The sequence below is a fragment of the Protobothrops mucrosquamatus genome, unplaced genomic scaffold (assembly GCF_001527695.2).
Source record: "Protobothrops mucrosquamatus isolate PMUCROS unplaced genomic scaffold, P.Mucros_1.0 scaffold408, whole genome shotgun sequence".
NCBI lineage: Eukaryota > Metazoa > Chordata > Lepidosauria > Squamata > Viperidae > Protobothrops > Protobothrops mucrosquamatus.
This window is the reverse complement of record NW_015386738.1, coordinates 1,169,697-1,189,057: the sequence shown is the minus strand read 5'-3', so window position 1 is coordinate 1,189,057 and position 19,361 is coordinate 1,169,697. Positions and strand designations below refer to the sequence as shown.

General features: G+C 39.4%; 1 protein-coding gene across 1 annotated transcript in view; it reads right to left on the bottom strand.

The window, feature by feature from the left end:
- The window catches only part of ZPBP (zona pellucida binding protein), an 87,142-nt gene that overhangs the window by 15,708 nt on the left and 52,073 nt on the right, over positions 1-19,361 (bottom strand). Inside the window, exons 4-5 of the mRNA XM_015816172.1 lie at positions 12,348-12,566; positions 9,828-9,904 (exon numbers count right to left, since the gene is read on the bottom strand). Coding sequence (XP_015671658.1) covers positions 9,828-9,904; positions 12,348-12,566 — 296 coding nt within the window. The remainder of the gene's footprint in view (positions 1-9,827; positions 9,905-12,347; positions 12,567-19,361) is intronic.

Genomic DNA, 19,361 nt, shown 5'->3' with positions numbered 1-19,361 from the left:
TAAATTGTAATTTAGATATGGAATGGGATGTGTTTTAATCCTGTATTTGGTTCCGGGAAGTCCAGGGGGGGAAGGGGATTAGGGGAATTATAAAAATTGATGTATTTACATGTTATAGGTAAACAATAATTGTATTGATAAGAGGAGATGCTCGGCTGGTATCCCAAATTGCACTCGATGAGGTGGATAGAAAGGAGAGGGGACGTAGGTAGGTGGAAAGGAGGAGAGGTTGTGGGTTAGAGGGAGGAAGGATAGGAAAGTGGATGAGGGTGGAGGCAAGGCGGGGACTGCTGAGCGTTCCCGACAAGGTATCGAATTGGATTATTCCTTTTGGTTTGTGTATGTAAATGCATCATATTGCTATTTGTTGTTTAATTATAAAAATCAATAAAAATTTTATTAAAAAAAAAAAGACTGCTCAACGTGGCTCGTGTGTGGTCCGTTGTTTGAGAATTTCCTGCGTGAGGTTCCAACTCGGCTCCACCGCGCTTTGCAAACCGCCATTGGGCTTATCCTTTGTAAGCAATAAATTTTGTTTTCTTTGCAACCCAATTAGTGGATTTAATTTGTTTTTAAATTCATGCGCAACAGTTTTGGCGCCCAGTAGGTGGGGCTAGAGGAACACTCATTTCTGGATCCCGGAGAACCTGGAGATGACATCGGAAGGCATGCCCCCTTGAGTTCAACAATCTGATCTCGAACTCCAGGGAACAAGGTCTGGAATCGACACTCAGCTTCCACGGATCCAAATAGAGGTTGCTAGGAAAATGACGGAAGGAGGGATCAGTGAATTACCAGCCTCAGTGACTGGGCAACTTCATGCATGAACCTAGGTGAGTTATCTGGGGTAAACCAGAGGAAATAACTGCCTAGGCAGTCGGGTGGAGGACTGGGTAGGACTGTGTGAATCTGAGATCTGTGAGAGGAGTGCTTGAGATGCCCTAAGAACCATAGGGTTGCAAGGCAAAGTGAGTGCAGACTCTTGAGTACCTGATTTCCATACCTCTGAGAGGAGATTGGTGGGAGAAAAGAGAAAGCGGCTTGGTGAAGCGAATTGTGGTCTCATTAGATTGGTAAGGATAAAAGAACAGATGGTAAACCAGCATGGGTAATTCAGGAGGATCCCAAAAGAAGAAATGTGTAAAGAAAATAAGAAAGAAACCCAAATTGAACATTGATCCGGGAAGTCCGTTAGGAATCCTGCTGGCCAATTGGGGCAACCCCCCCCCCCTATAATAAGATCATTATTAAGTTGAATTTGACCAAGGAAGATATGGTAAATTTGTGTTGTTTTATTTGGTGGGAAGATGAGAGAATAGAATGGCTGCGTATGGGAACTACTGACTATTTTGCGTGCCAACACTTGTATGAATATGTTAAACAAAAATCATGCAAGTCCTTAGAGAATGAACTAGATTATGCCTTAATTTGGACCCCTGATAATTGGGTAGAACCAGCAGATCCTGTGTATACTACAGTTTATTTGAACCAAGAAGAAGTAGAAGAGGGCAAGGAAGATATTTTCCCCCTCCATATAACCCCTGACTTGTTCCGGAAGTTCAAAACGTCCCACAAGGTCCACCCCCTTTGGCAGAGACCAGACCCGAAACTCTTCCAATTACTAAAAAGAAGAATAATAAGTGTAAAAAATCTCAGAAGGGAATTAGAACAGTGTAAAAAAGATATTGAAAATTTCCCCTTCCCTAAAAACAAGGAAATGGAGGACCCAACTCTGTTCCCTTTAAGGGAGGTGCCCAATGGAATTGATGCTCAGGGGGTGCCCATAATTAGTTTTGTACAGGAACCCCGTTGGGCATCTGAGGTACGGGCATTTAAGAAGGAACTTAAAAATCTGATAGAAGATCCTTTAGGAACAGCAGAACAGCTAGAGAATTTATTAGGGCCAAATATTTACACGTGGGACAAAATTATGGCCATTTGGAATACCTTGTTCTTTGCTGAAGAAAGACAACTCATTCGTACAGCAGCAATGAAGATATGGGACAGGGAACATCCCCAGGGAGGGATTAATCCACCACCTAACAGGGAAGCTAAATTTCCATTAACAAGACCAAATTGGAATAATAATAATCCAGTAGATAGACAGAATATGGAAAATCTAAGAACTATGATTATACGGGGAATGAGGGAAGCTGTGGCAAAGGCACAGAATATGTCAAAGGCACTACAAATAGAGCAAGAAAAAGAGGAATCCCCTGCTGCCTTTTTACAAAGACTTAAAGATGGCATGCGGAAGTGGTCAGGAATGGATCCGGATGAAGCGGCAAATGTGCCACTAATTAGGGTGCAATTTGTTATTAAATCTTGGCCAGACATNAGTATCGATATCTAAATGGAAGAGGTAAAGGAAGTTTTGGAATGGGATTCAGAGAAAGAACATGTTTTGAGTGTGGACAGAAAGGACATTTTAAGAAAGATTGTCCACAAGTGCAGAAGGATCAGCAAGTGTGTAAATTAATGGAGAAAGATGAAAGTCTATTTTAGGGGTGTCAGGGGCAATTTACTTTAAGGTCCCACGATGAGCCCTTGGTAAATTTAGAAGTGGGACCAGATAGAGAAGAGATAGTGTTTTTAGTGGATACTGGAGCAGCACACACTTCTGTGTCCACTTTAAGCCCTCAGATGCAACTAAGTGAACAAACAATCAGAGTGTCAGGGGTAAAAGGGGAAGGCTTTCAAGTACAGAAATTAAAATCATTACAGATTAAGCAAAAAATAAGGAGTGGGGAATTGAAATAGAAATGTTATATATACCAGAGGCAGGTGTGAATTTGTTAGGAAAAGATGCCTTAAATCAGTGATGGCAAACGTTTTAGAGACCCAAAACCCGTCCCCTGCCCCACCACCCCATCCACGCTCCACCCCGCCCACAGGGCCACCCACAGCCTCCATGGCCTGCTGCACCATATTGCCCAGGTGGCCCAGCAGCGCCATGGCAGCCACGCCCTCCGCCCGCGCCCCGCAGCACCAACTGCATGCGATGGGGCGCGAGGGCAGAGTCTTGTCCCTGCTGACCGGCTGCCATGTCCTTGGCTGCGCTGCTCTGCGCGGGCCACGCTCTGGGGCGACTCCCCACTGGGGGGGGCTGCTGGTGAGGAAGGGGCTGTGGGGGGAGGCGGGGCTGGGGCAATGGTGCGTGTGCCCACAGAGAGGGCTCTGAATGCCGCCTCTGGCACGCGTGCCATAGGTTCACCACCACTGCCCTATGTGAACTGGAAGAAGTGGCTCTTAAATATCCAGCAGCAGGAAACTGAGGGGAATCCCAGGGGAAGAATGCCCAAAATTGGAAACAGAGAAGTACAGTGAAACCCAGAGAGGAAGTGGGGGTAGAAGTGAAGGAAAGACCCAAAGCTGAGTCCCAAACCCCAAAGCAGTACCGGGACCTACAGGATGTATTTAACAAAAATGGCTCAGACGAACATCATCCCACTACCACAGACTATAGAAAAACTGACATGGGCTACACAACCTAAGCCCAAGCTATATTCCATGACTCCAAGGGAGCTTAACGAAGTCCAGGCTTTTATTGACAAAAACTTAAAATGAGGCTTTATACAGCCAGCTAGACCACGAGTAGTGGCACAAGTACTTTTTTGAGAAAAGAAGGATGAGTCCCTTCATCTGTGTGGACTATTGAAGGTTAAATGCAGTATGCATGGAAGACGTATACCCCTTGATATTTATGTGGGACATGCTAGCTCATCTGACCAAAGGGAATTTTTTTTTTTTTTACTAAACTGGACCTCTGGGAGGCTTACTATCGAATCAGGATCAAAGAAAGGGATGAATGGAAAACCGCTTTTTATTGCCCACTCTGATGTTTTCAATTCTATTGAACTGCAGTCCATTTGGACTGCAAGGCGCAGCCATTGTATTTATGCAGTTAATTAACCAAGTGCTGCAGGAATGTTAGTCAAAGGAGTCCTAGTATACTTAGGTGACATTCTGATCTACATGGAAACCATGGCCAAGCAAGTAAAGCTAGTGCAAGCTGTGTTAAAAAAGCTACAGACTGCCAAACTGTATGCCAAGCTATTGAAAGGTAAATTCCATGAAAGCAAAATTAGGGCCGTGGTGGCGAACCTATGGCACGCGTGCCACAGGTGGCACGCAGAGCTTTCTCTGTGGGCACGCTTGCCATCGCCCCAGTCCCAGGCCTTCAGCTGGCTTTTATAAAATCTTTTCACTTTAGGCCTCCACCTCTGTGTGCAAAAAAAAAGGTTCAATCAATCAATCAATTCAACTTCTCGCGAGAATTTCCCCCCGCAAAGTTGGAATTCATTGATTGAACATTTTAGTCCCACCCAGTCTGTCGTTACCACTGAAGCCACGCCCACCCAATGGGCCACACCTAGCTATGGGCCACACCCACCCAATGGGCCACGCCCACTCAGCACCCGACGATACATAAGTGGGTTTTGGGTTGCAGTTTGGGCACTCAGTCTCTAAAAGGTTCACCATCACTGATCTAGGGCAGTGGTGGCGAACCTATGGCACGTGTGCCAGAGGCGGTACTCAGAGCCCTCTCTGTGGGCACGCGTGCTGTGCCCTGGAGATGGCAAAGGACTGGCCCCTGCCACCCTGGCCCCGCCCACCCAGTCTGCCATGACGCCCACGGCCACGCCCACCTGGCACCCGGTGATAAATAAATGGGTTTTGGGTTGCAGTTTGGGCACCGGGTCTCTAAAAGGTTTGCCATCACTGATCTAGAGTATCACATCACCCACAAGGAGATCAAAATGGACCTTGCAAAAGTCCAAGCAGTCTTATATTGGGCCCCTTCTTGCACCAGAAAGCAATTTCAAAGCTTCCTAGGGTTCGCCAACTTTTAAAGCCAATTCATTCCTGCATTCGCACAAACAGCCCTACCCATAACAAACTTGCTGAAGACCAAAGGGGAGGGAAACCGAAGGGCAGCCAATCTCTTAAATGGTCAATGGAAAGTAAAGCTACTTTTGAAAAACTCAAATGCATGTTTGTGGCTGAGCCTATGCTAAAGCACTCCGATCCCACTTCCCATTCATCATTCAGGCAGATGTCAGTGACGTGGTGGTGGGGCTGTGCTGCTACAGAAAAAATGATCAAGGAATCCTTCAGCTTTGTGCCTATACCTCCAAAAAACACACTGAAACCAAGCACAGGTGGTAAGTATGGGAAAAAGAGGCCATATGCAGTCTGGTGGAAGCTGCTTAGTTGGAAGCATTTCTTAGAAGGGAGCAAAATCCCATTTGAGGTCTGAACTTATCATAAGCATCTAGAGGCGCTAAAGACCCCAGAGACTATCACCTAAACAGGTCTGGTGGGGCCAATATTTTAATCGATTCAACTTTACCTTATGATACTTACTGGGAGGGAAAAACTTCCTGGCAGATGCCCTATCCAGGCTGCCCCAGTACAATAGTGAAAGGAAATAGTCTGAGTGGTGATTCCCTCAAAACAACTAGCAGCTCCAGCAATCACCTGAAGGGCAGGGAAACTCTCTTCTCCCTGGCGAAAGACTTACTCACTTCCATAAAAGAGGCTCTAAGCTCAGACCTGAGGTTTAGGGATCATAAAATGGAATGCACAATGCTTGATGGATTTGCAATGGTATACATCCTGAAAGCCAACAAATAACTGTTTCAAAAGAACCATGACTCTAAAACAGCAGGCCATTTTGGGTCCGTAAAAATTTTACATATGGTAAAGCGCCAATTCTGGTGGCCATCTTTTAAAAAGGACATTTAAAGTTATGTAACCAGCTGTCCCATGTGTGCTACAGCAAAACAGTGCCAGGGGGAAAAAACAAGAACTCCTCCAACCAGTAGTTAAACCCTAAACCCCCATGGAAAGAAATATCCATGGACTTTATAGTCGAACTCCCTGAAAGCACTGGCAAAATCTATTATTTGGCTAATAACTGACCTCTTCTCTAAACAAGTGCACAAAATCCTTTCACTGTGCATGCTGGTTAAACTGTTTATTCAGCACATCTACCACTTAAATAGTGTCTCTGAATGCACTATCTCAAATCAGGAAGTTTAATTTACCTCTTGGTTCTCTCAAGAGTTCCTTAAACTCTTGGGAATCTCCCAGGGATTTAGCTCCTCCTATCATCCGGACACTAATGGATCCTGTGAACTTACAAATTCTGTATTAGACACATACCTCAGGTGCTATGTCAATTACACAATTGGGTTGATCTGCTTCCCTTTGTAGAAATAGCCTACAACAATTCCGTCCACAGCAGCACCAGCTTTACACCGTTCAAAGTGGCTTCTGGCCAAGACTTTGTAGCCATGTCCAAGTTACCTCAACCTTACATAACTTCCCTGGCAGAATGAGTGACTCAAATTCAAAACACCTGGCTGGTGGTTTATAAACATTAGGTGACACAGAATTTAAGAATTTAAAATAGGAGCCCTATTCTACCTATCCACTAAGTATCTTCAATCAAGACAGCCCTCCAAAAAACTGGTTCCTAAATACATCAGCTCTTTTCCAATAAATAAAATAATCAACCTAGTCATTTTCCAACTAGAATTACCTTAATTGCTAAGGCGCATTCACCCGGTGTTTCATTGCAGCTTGCTTAAGTCTATAAGCACCTCTCTATTGTGCCCTACTGAAGCAATACTTCCACTCCTATCCTCAATGAAGGTGAACAATATTCTGAGATTAAGGACATTCTAGACCAGTGGTGGCGAACCTATGGCACGGGTGCCAGAGGCGGCACTCATAGTCCTCTCTGTGGGCACGTGCGCCATCGCCCCAGTCCTAGGCCTTCAGCTGGGTTTTATAAAACCTTTTCACATGCAAAAAAAAAAAAAAAAGGTTCAATCAATCAAAAAAAGGTTCAGTCAATTTCAACTTCTTGCGGGGAAAAAAAGATCTTGCAAAGTTGGAATTGATTGAACTTTTTAGTCCCACCCAGTCTGCCGTTACCACCGTAGCCACGCCCCCAATGGGCCACACACCCCCAATGGGCCACACCCAGCCAATGGGCCACACCCACCCGGCACCTGATGATGCATAAGTGGGTTTTGGGTTGCAGTTTGGGCACTCAGTCTGTAAAAGGTTCGCCATCACTGTTCTAGACTCTTGCACACATAGAGGGAAAACCCAGTATCTCGTTGTTTGGAAGCATCTTCCCCCATTAGAAACTGAATGGGTAGATGCCCACCATGTCAAGGCCCTGCACTTGCTGAAAAAAATCCACTCCAAATACCCAGACAAACCAGGCTGACATCTACATTCCTTTCTCTCTCTCCCCTCCCCTTTTCTTTTCCAGGACTAACATCCCTGCTCATGGAGAGCGAATGTCAGGTCTGCCAACTTCAGCACCTCAGACCATGCTTCTGCTGGAATCCTGACATCAAAGTACAAGTGGGAGGGGGGTTATGAAATGTGGGTTACAGCCAGGGTGAGAATGTAAGAAAGGAGCCAGGAGGGAGGGGGAAATTGACAGGAGTGAGAATAACCAGGTGCTTGTACCAGTTTGCTCCAGACTTCAAGGACAACTGGCCTGAGAATGAGCAGATGGACTGCCCACCATCAAAGAGTTCCCAAAACATCCAAACGACTTGCTATTGGACACTAGTGACTGGCTCAAGGGAGGTGGACCAGGAGGGAAGGAAAAATTTGGTGCTTTGCGTGCAAATTCTTCAGATCCCACTTTACTTGCCTTGCAACCATTCTACTCCAGTTAAAATATCTATTACTTCAACCAACTGGAGTCTAGGGTCATTCTTTTCTAGAGTTAGATTTGGGGCAGTCTGACACCAATCCTCCTCTTCATTAAACTAGACATACTTATTTCCCTTAATCATTCATCATATATTTAAGAGGTACCTCCAGACCTCTTATCATCTTTGTTGCTCTTCTCTGTACTCTTTTTAGGATCTCAGCATCTTTTTTTGTGACAAGAACTTCACATCTCATACCAGTGTGGCCTAGGTGCAATATAGAGCAGTATTATCACTTTTTGTGATCTTGATACTATCCCTCTGTTGATGTAGCCTAGGACTGCATTGGTTTTTTGGAAGCTGTTGGCTCATGTTCAAGTGATAATCCTCTAGGACAACTAAATCTCTCTCACAGTTATTACTGTTGAACCAGGTACTACCTATTCTATACCTGAGCATTTGTTTTTTCAGGACCTTTTCTCATAACCAAATTGCATCTTATTGGATAGGGCTTATTGCTCAAATCTGCCAGGATCCTTCTGAATCTTGAGCGTATCTTCTAAAGTATTAGCAATTCCCTCCAGGTTGGGGGCATCTGTAAATTTTGTAAGTTCCCCTTCTATCTGGTCATCTACATCATTTATGAAGATGTTAAAGAACACTGGGCCCAAGGCAGAACCATGAAGTACCCTACTGCATGCTTCCCTCCACATAGTTGTAGTTCCATTGAAGTCCAGATGTGGAGTGTCTGTTGTCAGCCAATTGTGAATCCATCTGGTGATGTACTATCCCACATTGTTCTATCTTACCAAGAAATAGGTTGTGGTCTATTTTGTCAAATGTCTTATACTTATAGTATATTCAGACCCCCAATACTAAGTATACTATATTCACAGTATTTCCTTGATCCACTTCTTTAGTCACTTTATTAAAGAAGGAAAACCATGTATTCTGGGCAGCATAGATTAAAAAAAACTATAGTAATTGGGAAGCTGAATGAACATACTCCTTTGGGCTTAAATGAAGAATATTTACATTTCTTTTTTTTTCTTTTCACTTCTTACAGGGATAAATATTCTATATTAACAATGGAAAGATTTTTCACTCTCACAAATAAGAAAATGTTAATCTTCTGGACTGATATTATTTTTTCAGTTATGGTAATTCCTGGGATAATTGTTTTACACTGCTATGGGCTCATATTCAATTTTTCTATCATATTTTTCCTTCTTTGGGGCCAAAAATATACCAAAGCTGAAAGTTTTCCTTGAAGTACTCCACCCAAGCTTCTAGACTCTCTCTCAAATTTCCATTCTGTGGGCTCCCTTCTCTGACCAACACGAATAGCAGTAATAGCAAAGAATTGTCATGGCTTAGTAGGCATAATAGCTTTACAATGAGTAAGGAAATATTGACTTGAATTATAACTTGCATCATAGTTTTCTCAGGTGGGTATTTATTCCTCTCCCTACCTTGCTAATGAAAGATAAAGAATCTGGATTGTTTAAGGGAAGGGCCCACTCACCAGGATTGCAATTTCAGTGCAAAGAATCAATAACAGCATAGCCCTTCTTGAGTGCCTTACTAAACTGGTCAGATATCACTCAGCATTGATAAAAGTATACCATCTCAGCTAGAGATCCTAAGGGAGTAAAGTGACCACTGGCTCGATTTCCATAGTTTTCTCCACTTGCTATTGTAATCCATTTCTACTTTATTAAAAGAAGTAAATATTCAGGGACAGAGGTTGTTAATATACTAAAGCAGAATTTTATATTCTTTTATAAATGGATGTCCACAATTTTTACAGAACAAACCAACAGTATGTATGCATAACCATCACCAAGTTGGAACAAAATTTAATATTTTGTATATTGATCACTCTATTTGAAATGAGGTTTAATTCTTTAGTATTGTTAATTAATTTGACAAAAACTAAGGAATTGAACTTGCTGCATGAACCTCTCTCTTATTTCATCCCATATTCTTTGATAATAAACTACATTATCATTCTTTTTAACTCAATCTTTATTTTATAACTTACACAAAAAGAATATTAAAGCTATTTACTTTTTGAAAGATAAACAAGAAACAAGTTACATTCTTGTGAACTTCATTTCTTTTCTGAAGAATTTATATTACCTTTCGTAATCTTCTTGATACATCACATACATTTTTCTGACACACACTTTTGCCTTTTACTGCTTCTAGAGAAGAAACTGTAAAAATATTCAGCTATATGAGGGAAACTATACAGTACACAAAGTCTTGTTTTCTAAAGGAGATTAACTATGAATTTAAAGGATAAAAGACTCCTTTGAGTCAACTTCAACTCCTCTGAGTCAACTCCTTTGAGTCAACTTCAACTCCTTCAACTGACAAGATATCTATATCAGTTTCTTGGCAACACAATGGTAAGTAGTATGTCAATGCAATTTACTCACTTTACTCTGCAATGCTAGATTTTCTAGACGTTCCCCCATCTAAGTACTAATTTGGTCCATGCCACTTAAATTTTTGAGATCTGCTGAGGTCACTAAGGTGTTCTCAGCCACTATGGCATCTATTTAACAGTGTATTTTTAAATAATTGATTAAGGAATTTAATCCTCTTACACATATAATTGAAAAGTACACTGCATCGTCAAATTTTACTTTTATACTCAGTGTATATGTAAGTGATGCAATGAACTATCTTTTAAAAGTATGTGGTGTATTTAGACCTCTGACATAGAATACATAAATTAGAAGTCAAAGTTTTTAAGTTGAATATTAAGACCTCTTTTTAAAGAAGAGAATCCTATTGTCTAGCACACATTATTGGACTAAACAGATCAAAGATATGACTTGACATGGTACAAAGGTGTTAAGATTGAGACTAAAAGAACAAGAGAATGTGTAGTTATATAAAGACCACAAAATATATTTACTGCTTATATGAATTTGTCATCACTGTCACAATATTTGTCATCACAATTTTATTACCCCACAAAATACGATTTCCTGGGTGGGTCAGTATATTTGTATATTTTTTCAAGGTCTTATCTGCTGTTATTAGATCTAAATGGAACCCCGGCCAATAATGAGGATCACTTGTATTTCAACTCCAGGCTGTCAAAGCCTATACCTTTTGAAATGTGTATTTACCAACTTAACTCTGTGCAACCTTCAAATTTCACAGATTTGATGATGGACTCTAATCCAAAGAAGTTTATGCCACAATAAATATGTTAATGGCTTACAATATATTCAGTAATAAATCTGTGCATATAACTATTCAATGTCTACTAAATACATCAACATTTTAGAGAACTAGTGTTCCATTATTAAGCACAGGTAGTCCTCCAGTTATGAATATAATGGAGCCTGCCCGTTCCATTCATAACTCAAGGATTCGTAAGAGTGAATCTCGTAACTTGTACGAGGTTCACTCCCAGCTTTCACTAATCGAATGCATGGCCGAATGTGGGGCTCGTTAAGTGAACATGAGGTATCTCAGGGTGGGAAAGGTCATGGGAGGCGCCTAGTGATGACACAGGCCACCTGCTTCAGACCACACAAGCTCCTCCCAGTGAGATACCTTATGCTCCCTCCCCTGTAGGAGGCCTCCCAGGCCAAGAACAGACCTGCGGACGTGCGTGGAAGTCTGTTCTGGACCTGGGAGGCCTCTAGGAGGCCTCCCAAGCCCAGAACAGACCTGCAGAGGCATGCAAAGGCCTCTCCCCGCCTCCGTTCTGAACCTGGGAGGTGCATAGGAGGCCTCCTAGGCCCAGAATGGACCTGCACAAGTATGTGGACACCATTTCCAGAAGTCTGTTCTGGGCCTCAGAGGCCTGGAGGAGGCCTCAGAGGCCTGGATTGGACTTCCAGAGGCATGCTGAGGCATCCCCCGGCCTTATTTCTGGGCAGCAGCAGCCTGGAAAAGCCCTCCAATGCCCGGATCAGGCCTTCAGAGGCACAGGGAAGCGCCCCCAGCTTTGGTTCCATTCTCTATTGCAGAGAACAGAGGCTTAAAGTACCATGAGATCACGCGAGATCAGTAGCATGAGATCTCGTGCTACTGATCTCATGTGATCTTGCATTACTTTAGGCCTCCATTGTCTGCGAACACACTGACGGGCTGGAGCAGCCAAGAAAGCAAAGGATCTCAATCTTCGCAAAGCCTACTGCCTAGGGTGACCTGGGGTGGTAGGAGGGAGGGAATAGCCAGGGTGAATGTTACAGTGCTACTGTGGTCATTCGTAAGTGTGAATGACTGCCGTGGTGCAGCAACACTCGTAATTTCGGGACTGTCTCTGTAAGCACTAGGAGGCTCTTATCGCATAACTTCAAATGTTCAATAAGGGAACGCTCGCAATTCGGAGATTACCTGTAATACTGAATTATGTTTTATTATTGCAAATATCTACAAAATCAAAAAAACAGGACTCTGCTGAAATCATTATTTCAATCATAATATACTTTCTTAATATATAATTAAAATGATCTGGTCATTTACTAAACCAGCAAGCTGTCAAATTATTTCATTGCACATTATCAATTAACATCTCAATTACTTTTACATAACTTCTGTCAGATAAACCTTTAATGCATGGGACAAAAATAGTTTTCAACATATCATGAAAAACACGCATCAATGAACAACTCTTCAAACTAGTCTTACCTTTAAAAGTGAAGAATAGCTCATTTTGCATTCCAGCTCTTTGCATTTTTACATGATGGCATTCAGATTTTTGTATTGAAACCTCACAAGCTAGCTCCACAACAAGCTTGGCCAGTATCTGAAGCAGCTTCTTTTCAAAAGAAGTATTATAGATACTATTGCAGGGAGCTGAATGATATCGTGCTGTAAACTCATAGTAAAAGTTAGGATCAGAATAAGCTGCAGAAAAAAAAGTTTAGATTCAAACAAAACCAAGATACCAAGATTAAGATTTAAAATTACTGAATTTATTTTTTAAACAAGAATTAATTGCACCAAAGGAAAAAAAATACCATCCCCTAGAATATTATACTCGGAAACTAAGCTGCTACTTTAGGTATAATCAAGTAGTTGGAATTCTCCTGTGGGATCTTTTTCTTTTGAACAGCAGATAAAATTTTATCCAACCACTGTTAAAATACTGTTCATTGTTCAAAAATCACAAGAGTAATGATTTCATTGGAGATTGAAAGTTTCGTATCTTGCTGAAATGGCAAAGATCGGCTTACTTGAAGAACCATTCGAATGAACAATTTTTATCAATATGGAGAATATGGATTGTTTATATTCAAAAGAAACATAGAGTGGTAGAATATAATTTAGGTTTCTAGATTTCTTTAAGTTTGTTCACTTCTATCTTTTCTTGTAGATTAAGATATTTTGTGGAGTTAGAGATATTAGTATTTGTTTACTTTTATATGAATATTATCCTGGGATTAGGTTTGGGAAGTTCGGGGGGGGGGTTATTGATTGGTTATTGTGTTTACTTATGATTGTTTTTTATGATGGAAAAAATAAATAAAATTTCTTAAAAAAAAAAAAAGTAATGATTTCATGATTAAAAATAACTCATGCATTTTTGAAGTTGAGATCTAGATATTTAATTTTCTTTATTTTTTTATTATCATGGATTGTATATTAGTAAAATTACTGGCTTAAAGTAGGCAGATCAAAATTGAAAAAATACATTTAGTCATGGAAGTAAGTTGGCTGACTAAAATAAAAGTACTTTTCAACCAGAAAAATACCTGTCAGTGAAATTGACAAAAAATTTAAGAATGGCCTATCCCAGAACAAAATTTGAGTTGCTGGACTCCATGGCCAAATATGGGTGTTTCCACCACTTCCCATATTATGAGAAAACCTGTATATGCAGTACCCTAGCCATTGAAAATATTTCTCATAGTTTATTCAACTATGCCCCCACTAGGCTTATTGGAAAGAACAGCCCATTGGGACCTGAACCATAGAGTGTCATGTTTCTTCCTGAGATCAGATGTACATATTTACGTAAAATTGCTAAGTTTATAACTAAGGCAATGGTTCCAAGAACCTGGTACACTAAGCAAACTGATGTGCCCTGAAAGGGAGATTTATCTGATTACTGACTATGACTACATATGTATTTTATCACTGTATTTCCTATCTACTTTATTCTGGAATTAGACTTTGTATTTTATTTTATTGATAAGGTCACAAGATTAATCGGTCAATAAGTGACTATTGTTTCATAGGAAAAGATTCATATGATTCAAAAAGGGCTTAGGGGGACTGCCACATTAGTATACATTAATAGTAGCATACCCCATTAAAAGAAGACCGTTATTTTCAAATTAAAATAAAGAAAAGAAGCAAATATAGATCAAATAACTACAAACAGCACATTCACACAATTCATATATTGCATATATAACATTTATTAAAGAGTATAATTTCAACAGCAAAAACTACTACATGCTGAAAAAATAGAGTAGAAGATGCATAAAACAAATAGAGAAATACAAAAGAAAAATAAGATTATAATATAAAAAGAGAAACATATAAAAAAATTATTTCCAACTTTTCTCATAACAAGTATAAGCAATTTTAGTAACCTGTCACTTTCTTTTATAATGCAACAAATAATCTCCTTTCCCATATCTCATTTCTTTTCTATAAACAAATCCATAAAGCATTTCAGTCCTGATCTCAGCAGGAGTCCATTTAGGGTCACTGTAGATAGCAATATATCTATTTCAAATTTGATCAAATAAACCAACTTTATATTCCTTCTTTTTCTTCTGACAATTATACAAATTATCTTCTGGATCCATTATTCAAAAAAACCTCTTTCAGTATGTCCCATGTTACAGTATTTTGCTTCAATCTGTAATTATGTTACAGTGTTTTTCTCTTTCAACTGTAATGGTTAATTCCCTCTAGTATCCAATTTTTACAACAGCAAATGTAAATATTTTCATTGACACTGGAGAGTAGGATAAATAATGCCTGATGTAGCTTATCCATGATATTTCTTTTAAATGTTTTACCAGAACCAAAGAAATTAAAAATTGCCCCTACTTTCAAAAATTCCTTCTAAAAAAATGACTCAGTGAGCATAGATGCTCTAATTTTCCAAAGAGATAGATCTGTTTAATGGTTCTGCTACAGAGCTTAATTTCACTGCAATCTCTATAATAATATCAATTAATATTTCTAAGATTAAGAACTGGCCAAAAATAAACATGTCCCAACTGATTTTATTCCACTAGTCGTTGCCAACTATAGAGGGTGGTGCTCATCTCCGTTTCAAGACCACTGAGCCAGTGCTGTCTGAAGACATTTCTGCAATCATGTGGCCAGCATTATATCACAGAGCACTGTTACCTTCCCACTGAAGTGCTAACTATTTATATATTCAGATTTGCATGATTTCAAACTGCTAGGTTGGCAGGAACTGGGGCTTTGAGGGGAGCTCCCCCTTTCGGATGGAATTCTGATCTCAAACCTGGGCTGCCTTGCTTTTCCAGCGAACAAGGCCAACATCTTAACCACTGAGCTACTGCATTTCCCCAAACTGCGTAAAGCAAGACCCAAATTTGAGAAACAACTTTACATAACAAAGAAGGCCTGTACAGCAGAGTTGCTCAACCATTCCGGCTGGGGATTCTGTGCGAGAGGCAGGCAAACTTACATGCGTAGCTCCATTTGTGCATGTATGTGTCTGGCTACTGCTCACGTAAGTGGAAATGCATGTGCGCACAAACGCTCACCTGCCACTCCCGCAGCCCAATTCCAAAGGGCTCAAGGCCCTATAGTGAGGTGTGGCCCGGGGGTTGGGGATTCCTGCTCTATAGAATATGGAAAATAAAAAAGAAAGTGCTATCACAGCAAATATTACCCTCTGAGATTAATCTAATCGTAATGTATAAATAATTAAATGTTTCTATGAAATTAAGATACTTTTTGCATTGTTAATTGATATATCATTTTAAAATAATTAGGGCTCAATAACATTTCACTTAAAACAAAGGAAACAATTCTATCAGTTGGATCGATTCAACCCATGCATACACAGAAAAAAGCTTAGTAAAAATAAATCATATTATATCATGATCAAGATACAATATTTTAAGACTTAGGCCTTGTTGAAACCTATTTTATTGTCTTTCAATACACCATTTGATACATAGTTTATTTAAGCTACAATTTCCATTTCTATCCAATCCAGAAACTGTAGAGAGCATGATAAAGGACATGAACTGAAATATGTAACCTCTGCTGTCAAGACAAGTGGTGAAACATTTTCTATGTCCACAATGTCCACTTAATGTTTAGAAGTGTGTCAGAGACACCTCCTTAAGTCACTACAGCAGGTGTGTCAAACTGTCAGCCTGTGGGCCGATTGCATCATGCAGATACTGCGCCCATCCCAGCTCCGGCAATGCAAAAAAAGTTGCGATACGTCGTGACATGTCACATGACGCAGCAAGTTTGACACTCGTGCACTAGAGTATAAGAAAGAAGGCACCATACAATCAGACTTGCATAACTTCATAATTACAGTTTAACCAATCTCAATAAAAATAGTTTTAGACTTTCTGTGGAGCTGATTTCATCAACCAAGTTGGGCTGACAAACTATTATTTAATTAATCTTTACTAACTAAAATCTGAAAGTCTAGGAAGAGGAATTAAACTAATTTAATTATCCTGATGTAATAAGAAACTATTTGAAATATACCTCAACGCAAATAAGCTACAGGTTTTTGGGAAAGGAGCAGCTTAAAGAGGAAATGTGCAGACAAATAACATATTCACATTATGTTTATTGCCTAAGATTATTCTACCCGAATCCGACTGCAGAACAACTTTTGCTGTGAATTCTTAATTCTCTAGTATAGAATGAAAATATTTTCTAAGTAATACTCTAAAGGGAAAAAATATTTTAAAGAAAGGTAGTTTGATTTTATAATGCACTATGTTTACAGTATATTACTATGCAATATTGAATAGGATGCCCAAATTTTGTTTCAAAGTTGATATTAAACAAAGAATTAAACATTGTTTTGTCAGACTGTTTTAAGCGGTTTCAAGCCTAATAAAAAATTATTTTGTATGTTCTGTCATATGGAATAATGGCAACTTGACACTAAACTTTCCTTTTTCATTCTACAACCACAGAATGGATATGGCAAATGTGAGTGCCAGTTATTGGTCAACCTACCCTTCCTCCCAAAAGGGGAAACAACACAACACAATTGAACACAATGAATAAACTCAAACTACCTAGGAAATATTTTATCAGGGAGGCAGCATTATTTTTCTTACCTCCAAAATATTTCTCAGTATTTGAAATATGTTTAACTATCAGTGGCAGTGAAGCCAGTGACAGCAAAGACTGAAATCATGCATGGTTTTTTTTAAACAAATTTTATTGGTTTTTTAGTTTCTTAAAACAACATATTCAGGACACGCTGTGGTGCTGGGGTAATCAAACATCCTAAAACAAAACATATATACATAATACAATCAACACATCAAGTATTCCCTCTCTTTTTCTCTCAAATAGCATAGTATATTTAAAATATCCAATTCTAGCTTAAATTTATTCAACCTGAACCTGTTTTTAAGCTTCATTAATTTACAATACCATAATCAAATTAACTTTAATTAAAAACATTTTTAATTCAAATATCCCTTCCACGTATGTTCTACTTTCTTAATTTTATCAAGTTCTTATTTACTTCTTCTTCCATTAATCTCCCTTATTTGGAGTAAAATATTAATCGATCCTGTACCTATCAAATCCAACAATTAATCAATCCCTTCAAGCTAAAAAGATAGTATCATACCTTAAATCAGTGGTTCTCAACATGTGGGTCGGGACCCCATTTGGGGTCGATCGACCATTTCATGGGGGTTGCCAAGCAAGGCTGTCCGCCATTTTTTTTGTCCGCCATTTTTTTTCCCCTTTTCCGGCAGGTGCCTTACCTCCCTTGGGCTGGGCCAGCTGGTGGTCGGCCTGCTCCGTCTCTGCCGCTTGCCAGCTACACCTCAGCCGGCGCAGGGGGCAGAACCACGCATGCGCGGCGCTCCCGGGCAGGGAAAGTCCTCGACTTATACTGGTTTAGTCCTCGACTTACGACCAGTTTAGTCCTCGACTTACGACCGGTTTAGTCCTCGACTTATGACCGGTTGGGGTCGCGGCATTAAAAAGGTTGAGAACCACTGCCTTAAATCATGTCATTTCAATAAACAGAATTCAAGTCTCCAGTTAATTATCATAACTAATAACGTCCATATCATCAAAAAATCATATCATCTTATTAAATTTCAATTAACTAATAATTCACTTCAAATCTAAAACATCTCTTCAGTTTTCATCATTTCATTACATCATAATTTTCATAAAACTAAACCTAGCATTCTGAAAAAAGCATTCTTAATATTCTAAATTGCCTTTAATCCATTATATAAAAAAATATCTCATTTTTAAGCAAAATATTAATCTATTCTAAACACATCTAAATGTATATATTTATCAATCTATTCTATACGTATCCTTCAATTAATCAATCTCTTTGATCTGACAGATTAATATCAAACCTCAAATCATTTCAATCCATTAAGTAGAGTATAAATTTCAACCAGTTAATTATCACAGCTAAACATCCATGTTATAGAACAAACAAGTCATCTTATTTAATTAACATTCAATTAATTATTAATTCACTCCAACTCTAAAACATCTTTTTACTTCAAACTCATGATCTCAGTCCTTACATCAGTCCACAATTCTAGGTTGCCTTTAATCCAATTTAAGAAATTTTAATTTTCATTTTTCAATCTTATTCTAGCTTTCCTCGTTTGCCAGGTAGGTTTCCATAACAAGGCTTCCCTTCCAGAGGATGGATCTCTTTTTGTTGCTTGTAGTGTCACTTGATTCGATGTAGGCCATCTTGATCTCTGATTTGGTCCTCTATTTCTCTTGTCCATAGGGCCTCGTTGTTTCAAAAGTTCAAAATCCAGTCTTTGCTTTTCCTGATCTTGCTTGTAGGGCGAAATAAAATTCTCTTTATCCTCAATTAAGTCCTCTTCTTGTATAATCTGTTTTGTGAAGTAGTCAAGTGCAATCTGAGAGTCAGTTTTAAGTTTTAAAGTAGAGATTCTGGCTCTTAGTTCTGCAGTAGCCTCTTTTATTGTAGTACATATTTTTTCTTTGGCCTCATAGATCTTTTCCAGTATAAGTTTACAGTTTAAGTGTGATTGAGGCTTCTCCATTTTAGCAATAGTTGAAGAAAAATCCTTTTCCTTTTTAGTGAAAGTTAGAATTGAACATTATCCACCCCCACAGATCACACAGCTAGCTCAGATTATCTTTTCTCTTGAAAAACAGTTTGAAGGCCAAAACCATCTAATCTCAAAATAGACAACAATCCAATATTAACTTTTGACCAGTGAGTGTCCTCAGTGGGCTAAAAAGACTTCTTCAAACGCCATTTTTCCCCTTTTTTCTATTTTTTAAAGGAAGAATAGAAGAAGAAATACTCTGCCGATATAATACCGCTCCCAAAAACACAAAAAAGTTTTTTCTGTAGCAATGTAAATAGAGATAGAATGTAGTCTTTAAATAAATATTGATTTATTTTTTCTGTCCTTTTATAAAACGCGTTTGTTCCCACGATTACCAAAGCCGCTTTCTCCAGACGGGGAA